General features: G+C 43.3%; 1 protein-coding gene across 1 annotated transcript; it reads right to left on the bottom strand.

Moving 5' to 3' along the window:
- Positions 1-1,154: 1,154 nt before the first annotated feature.
- rnf214 (ring finger protein 214) lies at positions 1,155-21,556 on the bottom strand. The gene is made up of 9 exons (XM_080038004.1): positions 21,291-21,556; positions 19,790-20,019; positions 16,853-16,986; positions 13,403-13,631; positions 12,583-12,708; positions 12,001-12,084; positions 4,010-4,504; positions 3,320-3,475; positions 1,155-2,842 (listed from the first exon to the last, which is right to left on the bottom strand). Exons 1-9 carry the CDS (start codon positions 21,400-21,402, stop codon positions 2,675-2,677), a joined length of 1,734 nt encoding a protein of 577 aa, XP_079894130.1. The 5' UTR covers positions 21,403-21,556; the 3' UTR covers positions 1,155-2,674.

The raw sequence follows: 21,556 nt of genomic DNA, 5'->3' as shown, positions 1-21,556 counted from the left end.
TTGAATATCAAGTTGCACAAATCATGTTCAAAGCTAGAAACAAACTGCTACCAGGTAACATTCCAAAACTTTTTTTTGACCGAGAGGGGGGTTACAATTTGAGGGAACAGTTAAACTTTAAGACACTGGCTGTACGCATGACTTTAAAATGTCATTGCATCTCAATTGGGGGTGTGAAACTGTGGAAAGGGATTAGCATGGAGCTAAAGCAATGTCCAAACATGATCCAGTTTAAAAAAAGGTTCAAAGCAATGATTTTCAAAAGGTACAGGGATGAGGGTGAGAAGTAAGAAGGAAATTATATTTAAATAAATAAATAATAATATATATATATATATTACCCATATGTATATATATATATATATATACATATGGGTTGATATATATGGATATATAAACTGATTGTATAGATATGTATGTAGATATGGATATATTGATTGTATATAAATATAGATATATGCATTGCATAAATATATAAAATATAAAACATTATAGTATATTAAGTTGTATGTATGTATAGATCGTAAATGTCAAATATAGTATCGCCAATTGTGTAGATAGATTGTATAGAGATTATATGGAATACAAGAAGCGAATATAATAAATATTTTTATTTATTTTTTACTATGGAAAAGGGGTAGGATTAAATAAGTGTATACTTCTTCCTGCTCCTTTTCAGGCATATCACATCAATACAGATTATTTTTTTTATTTTTGTGAAGTCTTTTAAACATACATTTTGTTTATTGTATTTTTATGCTTTTCATTTGTTTTGTATTGTTTTTGATATGTCTGAAAAAAAAAAAATTCAAATTCAAATTCAAATACCGAAGTGTATGTGTGTGTAAGTGGGGTTAGCAAGGGAGCGTTGACATCTAGAATCTCGCCACTAGATGAAGCTAAATACTCAAATATTACACACTGTAACTTTAAAAAGCTTATTTACCATTCTTTGACTCTAGCATCATTAAAGTAGGTACGAGGAACTTTTAAATATTTCTGAAAGTCTAATTTTTCCTCCGATGATCATAAATTACATGCAACAGCAAACGAGACCATCAGTGCAAAGAATTCTATTTTTATGTAGTTTTTCTTAATGCCTTTGTCATGGGAACTCAGAGCACAAATAAATAACAAAAACAAAATTTTTTAAATTCACACAATTTTATTTTGACAAATACAATTTCTGATAAGTCGACACAACCTGATGTCTTCAGAACATTATATATAAAACAAAATATATATTTTTAATCCTAAAAAACTTAAGTTTTATTGAAAGAATTATCAGTTACAGTTGTCAAATAATACCAGAACAAACAAAGCTTGCTACAATCTTAAAATGTTCACTTTTGCTTGTTAGCTTTTCACAAAATTCACTATTTTTCCCAGTTTAATACAATTTTATTCTGACAAAATAAGATAGTTATTCGGCAGCATTTGATAACACAACAATAAACACTGACGCATTTATAAGATTGTCGGAAAAAAAAAACAGGCAAATAAAAATAATAATTGTGGAAAAATATATTATTAAAAAAAAATCAGGTGTTGGCAGAAAGTATCAAAGGGTAACAGATTTCAAACGATAACAGAACACATAAGTAATTGATTCCAGAAGTTCAAATCCGACCAGATTTTTCCATTTTTTTCCACTGTCTGGAACTGTTGTTTATTCTCAACTTTTCTACTTCATTCACCAGATTGTATTTGAGCTTTTTTTCATAATGAAAAGTAAAAATAATAATCGTTTTCACCCCTGGCCCTAAAATTCTCCCGTTCAATTTCACTTGTTACCATGTTCAAAATTATGAGTAACATGATAAAAAAAAAAAATATTGCTCCTTGACCTTTCTGTAATTATCTTTATTGTCGTTTGTACTGTATGAATTAAATTTTCTTTGGCAAGAACTGGCTTCATATTGTTAAAAGGTGCTCCGAGGAACTTTCATCTTTTGTCAATTCTAGCGCCCACTTTGGACAAAAGCGGTAGTGTTTTTACCACGCCGGCTGTTGTTCCTGGGTGAGCGAATACCCATGACAAAGGCAAGAAGAAAAACTATATAAAAACAGCATTCTTTGCACTGATGGTCTCGTTTGCTGTTACATGTAATTTATGATCAGAGGAAAAATTAAGACTGTTTCAGAAATATTTTAAAGTTCCTCGTAGCTCCTTTTAATTATACATTTTCTTAGGCACAAATAAGCATGATGCCAGCTAGCCACAGAATGGACATGCGTTGTTTTTATCGCTGGTGTATAGCCAGTCACCACATAAAATTTCATGTATTATCTTAATTGTCATTTGTACCTTATTAATAATTTTCTTTGGCACAAATAAGAGTCAAATTATTAATTGTTAATTTTCTTAGGCACAGATTAGCTGTACTCAAGCCACATTTTCTAAAACAGACTTGGTAGAAAATCGAATTGAATATTCCTAAACGTTTGTTTTAATTAATGTATAGTCGCTTGAAATGGCCCTAATCTTTTTCCATACAAATTTCACTGGTTACCATGTTGAAAAATTATCAGTAACATGATAAAAAAAAATTATAATTTGCTCCTTAAATTGTATTGCCATTCGTACTAATTATAAATTCTTTGGCACAAATAAGCATCGAATTATTAATTATATATTTTCTTAGGCCCAGATTAGCGATGAGAATGATGCTAGCTAGCCACAGAAGGGACAGGTGTTGTTCTTGGAGGTTTGTAGCCACATCCTGATGCAGTCTTTGTGGATGGTGTGAGAGCAGCTGAGGGGGTGTCTGCTCTCCAGATCAACCATGTTCTGACACACAAGGCAAGGCTTACGGCCCAGTCCCACTGCTCCCAGGGCTCTCTGTAAGGAGGGGCAGGGGCGGGGGGGAAGGGAGGGAGATTTAAAGGTTAAATTCAATCACTTTTAAAAAACAGTAAAAAAAAAAAAAAGTTAAATTTTTTAAGTCTCCAAATCAAATATGTACATATATTTCAGGATGTTGTGAATCCCCGGCAACAATAACTTCGGATCTGAAATAAACTGTTTAAGAAATATAGCTTTTGGAAAAAAACTTGTCTTGCCCCCGTTGCGGGGTGAGTTGTGCCTTTTGGAATGAATACCATGGGGTAAATTGTGTCATTGATATGTATCTCATAAACTGTAATGCAAGACAAATCCATTAGACGATTACTTATTTAAGGTTTATTTAGATTAAATAAAGCTATAAACTATTTTGTGTGTATGCTAACCCTGACATGTTGTTAGCTATTGTGGCCCCCCTTTGTTCAAATAACCAGTTTACGGAGCCTGGGCTGTGTAATTTGAGTGTGTACTGACTCTGTCTGGTGGAGGTGTGGGTCTCTGGATGGGTCCGGGGGGTGTCGGCCTGCTGATCGGCCCAGGGGCAGACCTCCCGTTCTGGATCAGTCGGTTAACGTGGTCCATCAGATCCTCCATAGACATGCCAGCTAGCGTACCGCGGGAACTCTTCACCTGTTAGGACAGTCAAGACTCAAGATTAACAATTACAGCAACACACACACACACACACTTAAAGTAGCTACGAGGAACTTTTTCAATATTTCTTAAACAGTCTAAATTTTCCGAGACCATCAGAGCAAATAATGCTATTTTTATATAGTTTTTCTTTAATGCCTTTGTCATGGGTATACGCTCACCCACGAACGTAGTTAAATAAAGCACTACCGCTTTCGTCCAAAGGGGGGTGCTGGAATGAACACAAACTGAATGTTCCTCGTAGCTACTTTAAAGCGTGGAGCCAAGGTGCACCAAATAAATATAAAGTAGAATGTAAAATCAAATTAAACAAAATAGAATCTGTTGTAAGGAAAGAAAAGTTAGTGTGGAGATAAACTCAAAGTCAAAATTATTTCTATAGCACATTTTAAAACAACATCAGTTGGTGAACCATGTAGCTTGAATATAAATTGTTTAATTATTATAAAAAAAAATAAAAATAAAAAAATTAACGTAACCAAATAGAAATAGAATAGAATAGATTCAAACCTGTTGCAGCAGTGACGTCAGCTGTGCGCGATCGCACTGTGGGAACCTTGCACCGAGCTTCTCCAGAACCATATCTAGTTTAGCCGTGGCCGGGGGCGGAGAGGGGCTGACTGGGTTGACTGGTGACCCATTCATAGGGTTTTGTGGTTGTACGGGGGCTCTGATGGGGTTTTGCAGAGGTTGCTGGGCTCCTATTGGTAGGTTTGGAATTTGGGGCGCTCTCATTGGTTGAGTTGGCGGATGGGCGGGAGCTATGTAATGATGCTGGTTGATGTTAGGTTGAGGTTGGTTTGGTGGTGGTGGGTTGAATCGGTGCCTGTGTTGAAATTGAGGAGGTATGAAATGCCCTGGCTGTGGTTGATAGAAGTGTGGGTTAGGGTTAGGGATAGGGGCGTGTGTGTGGGGGGGTGGGGGGTGTAAGTGTCTCTGGTTAGGGGGGGGCATGAAGTGAGGGCGCACTATCGTCTGCATCACCTGGTTGAATCTCAACTGCGCCTGGAAGGAAAGAAAATAAAAATATTAAAGGTCACATATTTCTGCTAATTTTTCAGGTTCAAAATTCTAATTTGGTTGTTACTAGCAACTGTTTTCATGGTGTAGTGTCCAAGAAAACCTTTTAAATATTTCTCACATTGCCATTGCAGAATCTCCTCTTTTCAGCCTCTGTCTGAAATCCTCCGTTTTAGAGACCGTCTCTTTAAGCCCCACCTTTTATTAAACAATGCTTTTTCATGACTGGGTTCCTCAGTTTGATATGAAGATGGGCTGACGCCAGGCATTTAGCTGGAAGATTCTGCTGAACGTTTCAGTGCGGGAAATGGGTCCAGAGATAAAAAAAAAATTAGGAAGTCGATTCTCCGGTGGTGTAGTGGATAGAGCGTGTACCATATTGGCTCAGGCCTTCGTTGCAGTGGTTGAGGGTTCAAATCCAACCCGTGGACCTAATAAAGCTTGAAAATGCCCCAAAATAATCTTAAAATACGAAAAAAAATAACCGTATGTTCCTGGTTAGGGAGTCCCCGGTGATCAGTGTAGCGGGTTAGAAAAGAGGAGGAGGGGCGCTCCAGTGGCATAGTGGATAGAGCGTGTACCATATCAGCTCCGGCCTCGTTGCAGTGGTCGCGGGTTCGAATCCGTCCCATGGACCTTTACTGCAGGTCATCCCCCCCTCTCTCTCTGTCTCCCCATTTCAACTCTGTACTATCCAATAAAGCTTGAAAATGCCAAAAAAAAACTTAAAATATACAAAAAGGACCGAATGTGCCTGGTTAGGGAGTCACCGATGATCAGGGTAGCGGGTTAGAAAAGAGGAGGGATAAAATAAGGATTATTATTATTATTATTAATTTCTAGTTTTCTGTTGTTGTTGTCTTGTCTCCGATAGCTTGTCCAGTCCCAAATGTAGTGCCTGGTTCCCTTGTGTCCAGCTCAGAGAAGTCAATAGGTCCGTTTACCTCCTTTGCCTCAAGAGTATCCGAACGGGCCACAATCGAGATTTGCTTTGAAATTTTGAAATGGTCAATTATTAGTCAATTAAGCATGCGCAAGGAAAGTCAGACACGGTTATCGAAATGTTGGTTTCGCTGTCCCCCCCCCTGGTGTAATAATAATAATGGATTGGATTTATATAGCGCTTTTCAAGGCACCCAAAGACGCTTTACAGGGTTCCAGGTTCCATTCATTCACACACAGTCATACTGGTGCTGGTAAACTACCATAGTAGCCACAGCTGCCCTGGGGCAGACTGTAGGGCGGGATGGGGGGGCCTAGACAAGATAGCGGGCGCTCACTTACCACTGGATGCGGGGATGTAGTGGTTGCATCATCAAGCTGGACCATGGTGGCATCATCTTCCGGCTTCAGCAAGTCAAAGTGGTTCGAGAGCTCCATAGGAGGCTGTGAACTGGGAACTCGCTCCCCAGCCAACGTGCTCCTTTTTCGGCCGCGACACCGTGGCTTCGGTCTGGAGCTTTTGGCCGGCGCTGTGGACGTGTTTCCCTGGTTGGCATCAGTCCGCGGCGGGGTAGTGGTGGTTGGAGCGATGGTGGTAGTGCCTGGTTCCCTTGTGTCCGTCCCAGAGAAGTCAATAGGTCCGTTTACCTCATTTGCCTCAAGAGTATCCGAACGGGCCACAAACGAGATTTGCTTTGAAATTTTGAAATGGTCAATTATTAGTCAATTAAGCATGCGCAAGGAAAGTCAGACACAGTTATCGAAATGTTGGTTTCGCTTCCCCCCATCCCGCCCTATACCGGGGGGGGGGGGGGGATGGGGGCCTCTGGGCAAGATAGCGGGCGCTCACTTACCACTGGATGCGGGGATGTAGTGGTTGCATCATCAAGCTGGACCATGGTGGCATCATCTTCCGGCTTCAGCAAGTCAAAGTGGTTCGAGAGCTCCATAGGAGGCTGGGAACTGGAAACTCGCTCCCCAGCCAACGTGCTCCTTTTTCGGCCGCGACACCGTGGCTTCGGTGTGGAGCTTTTGGCCGGCGCTGTGGACGTGTTTCCCTGGTTGGCATCAGTCCGCGGCGGGGTAGTGGTGGTTGGAGCGGTGGTGGTAGTGCCTGGTTCCCTTGTGTCCAGCTCAGAGAAGTCAATAGGTCCGTTTACCTCCTTTGCCTCAAGAGTATCCGAACGGGCCACAAACGAGATTTGCTTTGAAATTTTGAAATGGTCAATTATTAGTCAATTAAGCATGCGCAAGGAAAGTCAGACACAGTTATCGAAATGTTGGTTTCGCTTCCCCCCATCCCGCCCTATACCGGGGGGGGGGGGGGGGGGGGGATGGGGGCCTCTGGGCAAGATAGCGGGCGCTCACTTACCACTGGATGCGGGGATGTAGTGGTTGCATCATCAAGGTGGACCGTCGTGGCATCATCTTCCGGCTTCAGCAAATCAAAGTGGTTCGAGAGCTCCATAGGAGGCTGTGAACTGGGAACTCGCTCCCCAGCCAACGTGCTCCTTTTTCGGCCGCGACACCGTGGCTTCGGTGTGGAGCTTTTGGCCGGCGCTGTGGACGTGTTTCCCTGGTTGGCATCAGTCCGCGGCGGGGTAGTGGTGGTTGGAGCGGTGGTGGTAGTGCCTGGTTCCCTTGTGTCCGTCCCAGAGAAGTCAATAGGTCCGTTTACCTCATTTGCCTCAAGAGTATCCGAACGGGCCACAATCGAGATTTGCTTTGAAATTTTTAAATGGTCAATTATTAGTCAATTAAGCATGCGCAAGGAAAGTCAGACACGGTTATCGAAATGTTGGTTTCGCTGCCCCCCCCCCCCCCCCGGTGTAATAATAATAATAATGGATTGGATTTATATAGCGCTTTTCAAGGCACCCAAAGACGCTTTACAGGGTTCCAGGTTCCATTCATTCACACACAGTCATACTGGTGGTGGTAAACTACCATAGTAGCCACAGCTGCCCTGGGGCAGACTATAGGGCGGGATGGGGGGGCCTAGACAAGATAGCGGGCGCTCACTTACCACTGGATACGGGGATGTAGTGGTTGCATCATCAAGCTGGACCATGGTGGCATCATCTTCCGGCTTCAGCAAGTCAAAGTGGTTCGAGAGCTCCATAGGAGGCTGTGAACTGGGAACTCGCTCCCCAGCCAACCTGCTCCTTTTTCGGCCGCGACACTCCACCGTGCACCATGGATGCTGGACGGGCTTCGGTGTGGAGCTTTTGGCCGGCGCTGTAGACGTGTTTCCCTGGTTGGCCTCAGTCGGTGGCGGGCTGGTGGTTGGAGCGATGGCGGTGGTAGTGCCTGGTTCCCTTGCGTCCAGCTCAGAGAGGACTATAGGTCCGTTTACTTCAGCTTTAGGAGTATCCAGACGGGACGTGTAAATGGAAGTCAGCCGTCGGTGGGGAGAGGGAACGGAGCTGGCTGCAGAGTCCCAAACTGACTGTGTTGACACCGAGAAGGAGGAGGAGGACCACATTGAGTCACCCAGATCCTCAAGACTGGAACGCTGCTGCACAATCGAAATTTTCTTTGAAATTAAAAAATGTTGAAATGGTCAATTATTTGTCAATTAAACATACGCAAGGAAAGGAAAGTCACACACGATAATAGAAATGTTGTTTTCGTTATCCCCCTGGTGCCACGTCCCTGGAGCAGTTGAGGGATCAGTGCCTTGCCCAGGGACACTTGGACATGTGGCGGGGAGACAGGGGATCGAACCACCGACCATGAGGTTAAGTGTCGTCCTCCTTATCAACAGCCGCCCCAGCCTTTGACTCTTAAGATGTTACGGACGCAAACTCTGCGGTCAGCTGATCCTTGTCCCGAAGTTCGTAAGTCAGGCGGTGAATATCCTCCGTTAAACGTGACTACTGAGACTTGCAATCTACACACAGTCATTTCGTAATAAGTGGAAGTTTGGGATAGACTTGCCTTTTTTTTTTTTTTGGTTCGGTTCGTTTGTTTTTTGTATGTTGTATTTGTGCAGGTGTTTGTAAAAAAAAAAAAAAAAAATTATAACATTCTTGACAATGTCTACATGCCTAAATGCAAAGATTTTCTGCCATGTGTGGCTGATTAGCTATTTGTTTTTTTATAAGCCATTGAACAGGCGTTCAATATATCCTATATATTATCCCTTACATTCTAGGCTCACACACACACACACACAGGGTTCTTACCATAGGGACTTGAGGCAGTGCCGGCATGTAAAACGGATTGCAGATGGCGGCGCACGTAGTTGCAGCGGCTCAGTGCTTTCCATGTCGGTACCTTTTATGTGTGTATGTGTACATGTTGTTTTGTATCCGGTCCACATTATGTGCGGAAAACAACTACAGCAGGCAGGATCTCCTAACGCTTGGAGTTTGCTGCGAGCAGAGCGTCTCATCGGACTTTCTGCACTCACACAACATTCCTCCGGACATCGCGAGGTGCCCCGGCTCTTCATGGATTATCATCCCAGCGGGCAGGTGGAGAAGGCGGCGAAGGGAGAGGAAACAGAAGCGGGGCTGCAGGGCCGGCGCGCTAGCAAGGCTACGGCGGCAACCCCACAAACCACCGCTTCCCAGCATCTTTCTCACCAACGCCAGATCCCTCGCTAATAAAATGGACGAATTGAGGCTTCAGGTTGCAACCAACAACACCATCAAGGATAGTTGCATCCTGTTGATCACAGAAACTTGGCTTCACTCACTAATCGCGGACTCAGCTATACAGCTAGCAGGCTACACAGCACAACGCCAGGACAGGACGAGTAACTCCGGTAAGAGCAGAGGAGGGGGGCTGTGTGTGTATGTCAACAACATCTGGTGCACTCACACAGTGGCTATAGACCGTCACTGCTCCCCAGACTTGGAGTATGTGACTATCAAATGTCGGCCCATTTACCTGCCTAGAGAGTTTACTGCTGTCTTGATCACTGCTGTTTACATTCCACCGGACGCTAACGCTAACATAGCTCTCGGACATTTACATAGCAGCATTAGCAGTCAGCAGAGCAGGTATCCTGATGCAGTGTTTATCATTGCGGGGGACTTCAATCATGCTGACCTTAAAGCAGTTCTCCCAAAATTCCACCAGCACGTTAAATGTGCGACCAGAGGAGCTAACACATTGGACAAGGTGTACTCAAACATCAAGGGTGGCTATAGGGTCAGGCCACTACCACACTTAGCTCAGTCCGACCACCTGTCACTACTTTCTGTCCCTGCATACACCCCCCTCAGGAAAACTGCTTTGAGTACTAAAAGGACTGTTAAAACATGGCCCGATGGAGCCTCTGAGCAATTGCAGGACTGCTTTGACAGGACCTGCTGGGAGATATTCGAAGTTCCAGACCTGGAGGTGTTTACAGACAGTGTTCTATGTTACATTAAGAACTGCATAGACATTGTCACAGTGGAAAAACACATCCGTGTCTATCCCAACCAGAAGCCCTGGATGACTAAGGAGGTCAAGCAGCTGCTGAAGGAGAGGAACACCGCCTTCAGATCAGGTGATGGGGCTCTGTACAGCGCAGCACGCTCCAGTCTGAAGAGGGGCATCCGGAGGGCCAAGTCGGACTACAGGAGGAGGATCGAGGACCACCTGGACAGCAACAACAGCAGGCAGGTGTGGCAGGGGATCCAGCACATTACCAACTACAAAACCAACCCTGGGGCTGCTGAAGGTGATGTCTCGCTGGCGGAGGAGCTGAACCACTTCTTCGCCCGTTTCGAGGCAAAGCCACCAGATGCAGCAACGCCACATCCAGCAGCCAACAGCAACATCATCATCCTCACGGTAGAGGAGCATGAGGTGAGACGCGTACTGCGGGCTGTCAACCCGCGGAAGGCAGCTGGACCCGACGGCGTCAGTGGACGTGTGCTGAAGGACTGCGCGGACCAGCTGGTGGGGGTCTTTACAAAGATCTTCAACCAGTCACTCTCCCAGTCCATTGTCCCATCCTGCCTGAAGTCCTCCACCATAGTCCCCCTGCCCAAAAAAACAAATATCACCACCCTCAATGACTACCGGCCAGTAGCACTCACCCCGGTGGTGATGAAGTGCTTTGAAAAACTGGTTCGTAGTCACATCATGTCATTCATCCCCCCCACCTTTGATCCACACCAGTTTGCCTACAGGGCTAATAGGTCCACTGAGGACGCCGTGGCCACAGCCCTACATGCTGCATTGTCCCACCTGGAGCAGGCGGGGAGCTATGCTCGGCTGCTCTTCATGGATTTTAGCTCTGCTTTTAATACCATCCTCCCACACAGACTGGTGCTCAAACTGGCAGACATTGGAATACCACACTCCACCTGCCTTTGGATTAAGGACTTTTTAACAGACCGCACTCAGAGGGTAAGAGTGGGCCCCCACACCTCCACTGCCCTCAGCCTCAGCACTGGCTCCCCGCAGGGCTGCGTGCTGAGTCCTCTGCTCTATACCCTCTACACCCACGACTGCACTCCCGCCCACCACAGCAACACCTTCGTCAAATTTGCAGACGACACCACAGTAGTGGGGCTCATCTCAAGGGGGGATGAGACCCACTACAGAGACGAGGTGGAGCGTTTGGTGGGGTGGTGCAGTGCCAACAACTTGCTCCTCAACACTACGAAGACCAAGGAGCTGGTTGTGGACTATAGGAGGAAGAAGACGGCCATCCAGCCGCTGCTGATAGGCGGGGTCTGTGTGGAGAGGGTCTCTGACTTCCGCTTCCTGGGAGCGAACATCATGGAGGACCTGACCTGGGGCGTCAACACCACTGCCCTAGTGAAGAAGGCCCAGCAGAGACTCTACTTCCTGAGAGTTCTCAGGAAGAACAACATCCCCAAAAAGCTTCTGGTGTCCTTCTACCGCTGCTCAATAGAGAGCATCCTCACTTACTGTTTGTGTGTCTGGTACAAAAGCTGCACAGTGGCACAGAGGAAAAGGCTCCAGGGGGTTGTAAAGGCAGCACAAAAAATCACCGGCTGCCCTCTTCCCTCCCTGGAAGAACTGCACAGCTCCCGCTGCCTCAAAAAGACACACTCCATCCTGCAGGACTCATCACACCCCGGTCACAAACTGTTTCAACTACTGCCATCAGGCAGGAGATACCGGTCCATGAACACCAGAACAAACAGACTTCTTAACAGTTTTTACCCGACAGCCATAACTTCACTTAATGCTGCTAAAACTAAAACGAAGGCATAGTGTGACACTGTTGTGTAAAGCACATTTATGAATGTGGATGTTGTTTGGGTGTGTCTTATGTCCTATGTGTCTTATGTGTTCCTTTTTTTAATGCCTATAGTTGATAGTGACTATTTTATGGTTTTTTAATTTAGTTTTAATTTATTTATTTATTACAAGGACTGCACTTAATTTCGTTGTACCTGTGACAATGACAATAAAGATATATTCTATATTCTATGTTGACAGACAGACAGGCACGCAGACAGACAGACAGACAGACAGACAGACAGACAGACAGACAGACAGACAGACAGACAGACAGACAGACAGACAGACAGACAGACAGACAGACAGACACCGGTTCTTACCATAGGGACTTGAGGCAGTGCGGGCATGTTGATAGTGGGCAGACTCTCTAGCTCTCGGCCCTGCTGCAGCTGTTGCAGGACGTCCTGAAAGTAGGGGTGTAACAAAAGTCACGGTTCGGTTCTGTACGGTACGGTTCTCAGTTAAGAGGAAAAATGTAAAAAAAAAAAAAAAAAAAAAACGTGTTCAGCATTGGGCCTATAGGTATTTTTCAGAATAGAAAAGAAAATACTGCTGCAAACAACCAAGGTCTCCAATAAATAAAATACTTCTCAAATAAAAGTGCAAGTTCCGCACCGCAATTAAAACAAGCCTGCAGTACATTTGGCATATTTACTTAATCTTGAAGCTATTTACGGCATAATTAATTATTGCGGTTTAGTACGAATACATGTATTTGTTACACTCCTAGGCAAGGCAAGGCAAGTTCATTTCTATAGCACAATTCAGACAAAAGGCCATTCAAAGTGCTTTACAGGGGGCAATAAGTACATCAAGATTAAAATATATCAAGTATAGATTAGACATGAGAAAAGCAGAATAGAAATAAAATATTTAAATCAAATGATAAATGAACCCTGTACCTGGTAGCGTCTCTCTAGTTCTGCCTTGCTCCTTATAACGGCCTCCTCCTGCTTCTCCCACTTCACCCTCTCCTGAGGAAACTGCTGAGGGAACTCTACGCGCAGTGTGTTCAAATACACCCCAACCTAGGATAGAAGGGATGGATCAGAAGGGGGGTCATGTGTGTGTGTGTGGGGGGGGGGGGGGTGTGTGTGTGTGTGTGTGTGTGTGTGTGTGTGTGTGTGTGCGTGAGTGAGTGAGTGAGTGTGAGTGAGTGAGTTAGTGTGTTTTGAATAGAGATCGCTTGTTGTCAAAATCAGTGAAAATATTCCGATGAAAAAAAATCTAGTGTTAATACACAGCTTAGGCTCTGTAAACGGGCATGATGCTAGATATGGCGGGCCCACTTTGTATACATACCAGTTTACAGAGTCTAGGCTGCGTATTAAAACACCATATTTCAAACAGTACAGACAGCTAGCGTATCATGAGGAGATATTCACTGATTTTGACTGATTTTCTCTAGAATCCCTGAATGCACCTCTTTTATATGGAATCATAATAATTGACAGACAGACACCTAGACAGACAGACAGACAGACAGACAGACAGACAGACAGACAGACAGACAGACAGACAGACAGACAGACAGACAGACAGACAGACAGACAGATAGATAGACAGATAAACAGACAGACAGATAGACAGATAGACAGATAGACAGATAGATAGACACATAGACAGCTAGACACATAGACAGCTAGACAGACAGACAGACACACACACACACACACACACACACAGCCACAGCCAGACACACACACACACACACACACACACCTCTCCGAGCCAGGCCTGTATATGTCCCATGGCTGTGTCTCTCTGTCTCTCCACAGCAGAGATCTCGTCCTTCAGAGCGATCAGTTCTTTCTCCTGCGCGTCCCGGCGAACGCGCTCCATCTCTGACCGCAGTTCCTCCAGCTCCTCCGTCCATCTCCGCTGCTCCTCGCTGTGCTCCGAGGACAAAGACGACAGCTTCCGCTCGCTGTCCTCAAGCTCCTTGGCTAGTCTGGGGGACAGAGGGGAGAGTTCGAAAGGGTTTTGAAAGAAAAAAATGGCAGAAATCTCAAGTATTTTAGCATTTTTTTAGGGACAACATTGACAGATTTTCACGTGGTAGAGGCTGCTATTTGGAAAGAAAAGTAAAATGTTTCGCTATTTTTCAAAACTTTCTACAAACTAAACTATATATTTGATTCAAATAGGTTGTAGTTAAACGGCACCCTGAACAAAAATATGAATGCAACACTATTTGGCTTTTTTCTCCAATGTTTCATGCATGAGCTGAAATCTAACACTATTTCTATTTACACAAAAGGCCTTTCTGAGGATGGTGCAAATAGCTTCCCCTCGCTGTCCTCAAGCTCCTTGGCTAGTCTGGGGAGATATGGAGACATTAAAATGAACAAGGAGGTGAGTTTCAATGGGTTTTAGGACAAAATATCAGAAATATCAGGTGTTTTTAAGATTTTTTGGGGGCATTTTTCACTATTTTCTAACATTTTACAAGATCATTCTCCTGTCTGTACGGATGAGGAGGTGAATTTGTTTTTAAATACAAAATGGATACATTGTCACGTGATTAAGGATGCTAGTTTGAAAAATTATATATATTATTGTTTATTGTATTTTAAGGTTTTTTGTTGTAATAAAAAAATAAAATAAATCACAATTTGAACGTTAAAGGGACACTGTGTAACATTTTAAGTATTTTATTGGCTAAAATCAATATCCTCATTCATAAATATGTCCTCATTGGTGTAAAATCACCTCTGCCAATAATCTGAATTATCCTCCTGAGCGAAGAATTACAAATATTAATATTGCATTTTCTACATTGAGCAGGCAAGTCTTATGGAGGAATCCATGTTGGTTGGAATGTCATCAGGTGCATTGTTTAGAATTTAGAATTGTTCTTGTCCTTGAAGGCCACTGTAGCTTCTGTTGTTATTCAAAAGGGGAGAGGTTACCCAGGGAGTGTTGCATTCTAGAACTTTCTAGAACTTACTTGATGATGTCATATTACACACTGCCCCTTTAACACATCCTTAGCCTGGAGAGAGGAGAGTTTGAAAAAGAGTTTGGGTTTTTAAAGACAAAGATTTCAAGTTTTCTAGAAAAACATATTGTATTTAAATATATTACTGGTAACCTATAAACCAAGTGTGAGAGCTGCATGCAGTCTTAATGCAGAGTCTGTTCGTCTCTGCAGCAAGATAACGTGGCATCGATTTACCAACAGATTAAGCATTTCCTTAGTTATGGAACATATTACTCAAGAACAACTTCACAAGATGATCCAAGTTCCTCATTTTAATGCAGGATAAAAATACTCTGAAGATATTTATTCTATAAAATAACACAGCCTAAAAATACAACTATTTTCTTGTGCATTATTGACTTCATTCTGTTAAAGGTGAAGTAAGCGGTTTATTTATGTTAATATAAGTGTTAAATCGCTCTTTATTCATACAGTGATCACTTACATAATGTGCGCATTTCATAAAGCCGAACTCTCAGTATCCCGAAAATTTTATCCAATCAGAAGAGAGAACGCTACAAACCGACACCCGTCTCACTCATACATACTATATACACTCCATGGTCTCACTGCCGGTGCACGCCAGAGCAACAGACGGGTGAATGTGTATGCACCTACAATGGCGGAGCAGGTAAAAATCCTTCCCAATGTCTGTTTTGATGGTTTTTATCATGTTTTATCACAATTATGGATCTGAGATGATGCTAGATAACTCGCTGCTTGAAGACCGCAGTGCATTAATGTGGTGACGTAGGTACGAGCGAGGGGACTGCTAACTGCAGTAACTGACAGGAAGTTAGCTAAAAGAACCATTCCGCTTACAGCACCTTATATGGACTATGGGCTGTCTGACTACCTCTGACCACTATGCACTGTATTTAGAGACCTCCTTCACCGGTGGGAAGAACACATTGCGTCTTTTCAAACGGCATGGAAGGTTGCTTTTAAATTCTTTACTTTCGTCATCAGGCCTTCGTCTGTGTGTCCCTAGGATAGCCAACAATGGATACAAATACTCCTTCGTCCCTTCATCCATCCGTGCAATCAATTCGGCCAGCAGCAGGTGATTGATGATGATGTTGATGTTGACTTGATTTTTATTTTGTTGCAGATGTCTTTGTTTTTATTTGTTTTTAATTTGTTTTTATTTTTTAATTGTTTTTATTTTTATTTTGTTTTTATTTTTATTTTAGTTTTTATATCCAGGCACTTTATTTTGTATGCACTTTCTTGTCCTCCTCAGGCTTGTGTACATATTATTGTGCACATAATGGTGTTGTGTGCCCATTGATGTCGTTGTCGTGTGTTTGATATCCTGTTGTAAACAATTTGCCCTTTTGGGACATTTAATAAAAACCTTGAACCTTGCTTCTGTATACTTCAGTGTAAACGGTCCGACTAACATCGCATACACAATGGATGGTTAAGTAGACAGTATGTAGTAAATACATGTTGTGTGACGTTAGTAGGGGTTTTAGTATGTAGTATTTACATGTTGAGTATGTAGGAGGGAGGAAATTAGTAGGGCTTTTAGTATATAGTATGCACATGTTGAGTATGTAGGAGGGAGGACGTTAGTAGGGCTTTTAGTATATAGTATGTACATGGTGAGTATTTAGGAGGGAGGACGTTAGTAGGGCTTTTAGTATGTAGTATATACATGTTGAGTATGTAGGAGGGAGGACGTTAGTAGGGCTTTTAGTATGTAGTATATACATGTTGAGTATGTATGAGGGAGGACGTTAGTAGGGCTTTTCAAACAGCCATTGTATATAGAAAGAATGGTTGTGTTCCGAATCGCATACTTTCTACTATATACTATTTAGGATGTCCTGATTCTTGTGGCCAGATTTAGGATGGTTAGAAGTACCCGGATGTCCTACTTCATGCGGCCAAGGTTGTTAGTGTGGAAAACTGCATCCTATTTGGGCGATTCTGACCCACAATCCAGTGTGCACGTGAAGTGACGTCACATCGACGAAGCCTCCATATGAAAACAAACGGGGATGCGACGGATATAAAAGCAAGAGGCAAGATCAAGGCGCAATGTTATGATGAAATAAGAGAGTAAAAGTATGTCCCAATAGTATGCCTACTGCATCCTAACTAGATTATTTTTATGGTCAGATGTAGTATGTAGAATAGAGAAAAGAAAAGAGTATGAGATTTGGAACGCAACCAATGTTTACCTGTTCCTCTCGTCCTCGGCTCTGGTCTTCTCTGATGTCATTTCCTGTTTCTTGGAGAGGAAGTTCTTCTTCGTGGCTTTGGAGTTGTTCAGCTGCAGCTTCACGCGCAGAGACTCGAGTTTCTCCAGGAGGGCCTGAAGAAACACACACAGACAGAAAGTTAGTTTGTTTTAAATGTGTGTGTGTGTGTGTGTGTGTGTGTGTGTGTGTGTGTGTGTGTGTGTGTGTGTGTGTGTGTGTGTGTGTGTGTGTGTGTGTGTGTGTGTGAGAGTGAGTGAGTGAGTGAGTGAGTGAGTGAGTGAGTGAGTGAGTGAGTGAGTGAGTGAGTGAGTGAGTGAGTGAGTGAGTGAGTGAGTGAGAGAGAGAGAGAGAGTACGTGAAACACTATTGGCGGGTCAGCTGGCTAGATCCGGTCTGTGGAACGGGCAGTGCAGGCTGTGTCTTGAAAAATTAATCCGACGTCTTTGCGCATGTGTGTGGGGGTCCTGTTTTGATGAGAGAGGCTGAGGTTTGCTTCAGCTCTGGTGAAGAAGGTTTCTGTATACAAAAACTCTCTCGAAATCCAGGAAAACAGAAGAAAATGTTTCAAGCAGTCCGTGAATTCGTCCAAGCGAGTATAAAGACTGGAGGTTGGGGTTGCTTTCTCCTTAGCCCTCAGGTTTAAGCATTTTGGAACCTCCTCCTGACACGGTTGGAAGCTGAGATGGAATGGCCAAGATGAGCGTATTGCATCCTGTATTAAAACGCTCTAAATGCATCCTCATCCAATCAGAAGGGTTTGTTGTCTTATCAGGAAGCAGCATTTGCATTCAAACCAGCCAATAGGAGCTCTTCCTTCAAAGACAGCTTTGAAGCTTGTGTCACAGAGATGTGATCAGGTAAACACAGCAGGGTGCCACGTCTGGGTTGGGCTTTTATGGTTCAGCACCTTAAGTCCTCCTGCATCCACACTATTCACTATTCACACTTCTCTTTAGTATTACCATGTAAACATCTGGGGCCTCATTTATAACGGTGTGCGTAGAAACCTTCCCAAAACATTGCGTTCGCACAAAACCAAGAATGTGCTGCGCAAAAAAAAAGTTGAGATTTATAAAACTGTGCTGCGCACAGTTGCACGCAATCTTCCCTTTATAATTACCCACCTGCGGTGATTTGTGCGCGGACGATCTCCACCCGGTGTCATCCCACTACACCTCCCAGTTTCATCCCACAATCTACCATACATGGCGAATGCTAAATAGCTCCTGAATATGATGACGCACTTAATAAGCACAGCATTTTGACTGACATGAGGAAAAAAGGGAGGTAACCGGCCACAAAGAAAGCGACTGGGAAGGAAGAAAGCCCGTGCCATGCGTCTCTGTAACTGCCTCAAAAACACAAACACACACGCGCGCGCTGATCACATATCATGATTGGCACAGTCGTTATAGTCTTTGTTAAGATGTTTTGCCCAACTTTGTACTGTATGAAATATCACGTATTAGCGAAACTGTAGGACAGGCCTATATAAAATGTGTTGTGAGAAGTGAAATAATGCATTAGCCTATAGTATATTCCAAAGCATTGTTTCCCTTCCATAGATCAACACATTTCCAACAACGTCAGATTATAGGCTAGTTTAAACTTCCAGGGTTAGTTGTTATGGGAAAGAGATGCATAAAATAATTTGCTAAATTCATAACATGATTTTATCTAACGAAATATATAGTTTTAATTAATATGGTTGGCCTTAACTTTGTACAAAACTACTTTTTACACACAGCCTAAAATATAATACTATTTGCTCTCCCGCTGGCCACTCAGGGACACACCTCCCGACGTATATGATATTATTATAGAGTAGAACTATAAGATTCAATTTCAAAATATAATCAAAATATGTATAGACCTACTTGATAAGTAAATCAACCTACATCATTACTGCATGCCATAGACAACAGTAGCCTATATTCTCAACAATAGGTACGCACATAATTGATGAAATATATTGGGTGCCAAGGATATGTGTGTTTTTCCGATGACAGAGCTTTATTTCGTGGTGTTGCCATTGAGTGTCGCTGATTCCCCGAGTCAGCAAAACCTTGCGTGAGCTCTACGCATGGTCAAAAGTTTGCGTGGGAATACGCACACTTCTACGCAAAGAATTCTTTTATAAATACCACCGTTTTGCCACCGCACATTTGACCGCACATTTCTGCCGTCTACGCAAGGTTTTTGTGCGTAGAAAGCTTTATAAATGAGGCCCCTGGTCAATGATTGAATTCCTTTGTGATTTTTCTCTACTTATGACATCTATTGCAGTATGTCCGTCCTGGGAGAGGGATCCCTTACTCTGTCAACTCTCCCTGAGATTTCTCAATTTTTTTCGGAGCAAAACATGCTGGAATACGGAACAGGCAAACTTGCCTAGTGTGAGTGCGCCCCTAGACGTTACTCCCTCCGAATGCACTATGGCAGCATTAACACATTACAAATGAGACACTCTCTGTAGGCACAGCATCTCTGTGTGTGTGTGTGTGTGTGTGTGTCTGTCTACTTGTGTATATACAGTATATCTGTCTGTCTGTGTGTGTGTGTGTGTGTGTTTAAAAGCGTGTGTGTGTGTGTGTGTGTGTGCGCGAGTGTGTGTGTATACAGTATATGTGTGTGTGTGTGTGTATACAGTGTATGTGTGTGTGTGTGTGTGTGTATACAGTGTGTGTGTGTATGTGCGTACATGTGTGTGTATACAGTATATGTGTGTGTGTGTGTGTATACAGTATATGTGTGTTTGTGTGTCTGTCTGTGTGTGTGTGTGTGTATGTGCGTACATGTGTGTGTATACAGTATATGTGTGTGTATACAGTATGTGTGTGTGTGTGTGTGTGTGTGTGTGTGTGTGTGTGTGTGTGCGAATGTGTGTGTATTTAAAAGCGTTTGTGTGACTCCTACCAGGTGCTGTCTGGTGGCCTCCTCCTTCTTCTTCTGCAGGTTTATCTTGTGTAGTTCCGTCGCGGCTTCTTCGTCACTTTGCTTCAGCATCAGTTTCTCGTATTTATCCGACAGAGTGACGCTGTACTCAAACATGGCCGCCACCTGGCTCTCCCAGTCCGCGTCTGTGTTCACGCCAAAGTCCTGAGTGGTGCTGTCTGTCTGAGTGGCTTGGAATTTAAATATCAAGTCTATGGGGGGGGAAATACAGCGGTTAAAATAGGTTAAAAATCCCCACTTCACCGGTGGGAATATGAAGGTGTATTGAACTCTGAGATCCTATGTAGTATAAATGTGCTTTTTTTTTTTTTTTTTGGAAAGCGGTTCATCCTAGCCTGAGAAAAGGCAGAAAGAGTGTTTTATGGTCTCACTGTCTAACCCTACATTGTACAGATGTGACATCACTTCTGTAAATATGTAAGGGTTAGGATTAACAGGACAGCTGGGCCAAGGGAAGACTGAGGAAAGAAAAACCTCATTCATTATATTTTAATAGCGATTGTATAATGATAGAACGCTGATTCTGTAAATAGTAGCAAAACAGAGGTTCTCCTCATTGGCACCAAATCCACATTATTCAAACCTGATAGCTTGTTTCTCTCACCATTGATGACTCCACTGTCTCTCTCTCCCCTCCCCCCCCACTCACACACACACACACACACACCCCCCTCCAGGTTAAGAGTCCGGGTGTCATCCTCAACACCACACTATCCTTTCAACCCCACATCAATAACATTACAGACAGACAGACAGACAGACAGACAGACAGACAGACAGACAGACAGACAGACAGACAGACAGACAGACAGACAGACAGACAGACAGACAGACAGACAGACAGACAGACACACACACACACACACACACACACACACACACACACACACACATTAAGAGTCTGGGTGTTATCCTCGACACCACACTATCCTTCCAACCCCACATCAATAACATCAACCCATACTGCCTGCTCGCACCTACGACACATCAACCGCCTCCGCCCCTCCCTTAGCCCTCCCCCCCCTCCCCCACACACACACACACACAAACACACACACACACACACACACACACACTGCCGCCATCCTTGTCTGGCCACATCAAGGCTTTATATTTTTTAATTTGGTCAAATTTTGGACCTCCACTAAAACAAAAAAGGAAATAAAAAATCATTATTACCTACATTCATATACATTTTAATTTTGGAGCATATTAATTCAAAGATTATTTTTTAAATATGTTTAATTGTTTCACGTAAGATCCTTCATAAAAAAACAGTTGAAATAAGTTTTTTTTTTTAATATAAAAATTAATGAAAATAAACATTTCACTGACTTCCTGTTAGGTATACGTCACTCCTATTTACCCGCTTAAAAACAACAAGCTAATTCAAATTATTCTAATAAAAAAAAAAACAGACTTTCAGAATTATTAGTCCAAGAAATGTCCTCATGTTACCTACCTACACACGCCATGTTTGCCAAGGCGAGCTCCAGGTCCTCTTCCGTGAATTCATGCCGAGATTCGAGCACTTCCTTCGGCCTCAGACTCGCAGTTACCCCGCTAGCTTCCATGCTACCTCCAGAGCCACAACCATGAAACTACAAAGATGTTGATATCTTGATGGTTATGGTGGTTTTAAATTCCGAATACGTTAAGGAAGGATATAAACGCAGGGATATGGACCTAAAGTTACTACTGTTTGGATTTAGCTGCAGCTGTTGTCGA

Source organism: Ammodytes marinus (assembly GCF_949987685.1).
Source record: "Ammodytes marinus genome assembly, chromosome: 2".
Taxonomy (NCBI): domain Eukaryota; kingdom Metazoa; phylum Chordata; class Actinopteri; order Uranoscopiformes; family Ammodytidae; genus Ammodytes; species Ammodytes marinus.
Note: the sequence above shows the minus strand (reverse complement) of the source record. Positions and strands in the feature narration are given on the sequence as shown.

Bases quoted from the DNA above. Each gene is read 5' to 3' on its own strand.
- rnf214 (XM_080038004.1), bottom strand. From the start codon at position 21,402: ATGGAAGCTAGCGGGGTAACTGCGAGTCTGAGGCCGAAGGAAGTGCTC. The intron at 4,505-12,000 runs GTAAGAACCGGT...CTTTCCTTCCAG, and splicing joins CACTGCCTCAAGTCCCTATG to GCGCAGTTGAGATTCAACCA. The intron at 3,476-4,009 runs GTTTGAATCTAT...CTGTCCTAACAG, and splicing joins TGACGTCACTGCTGCAACAG to GTGAAGAGTTCCCGCGGTAC.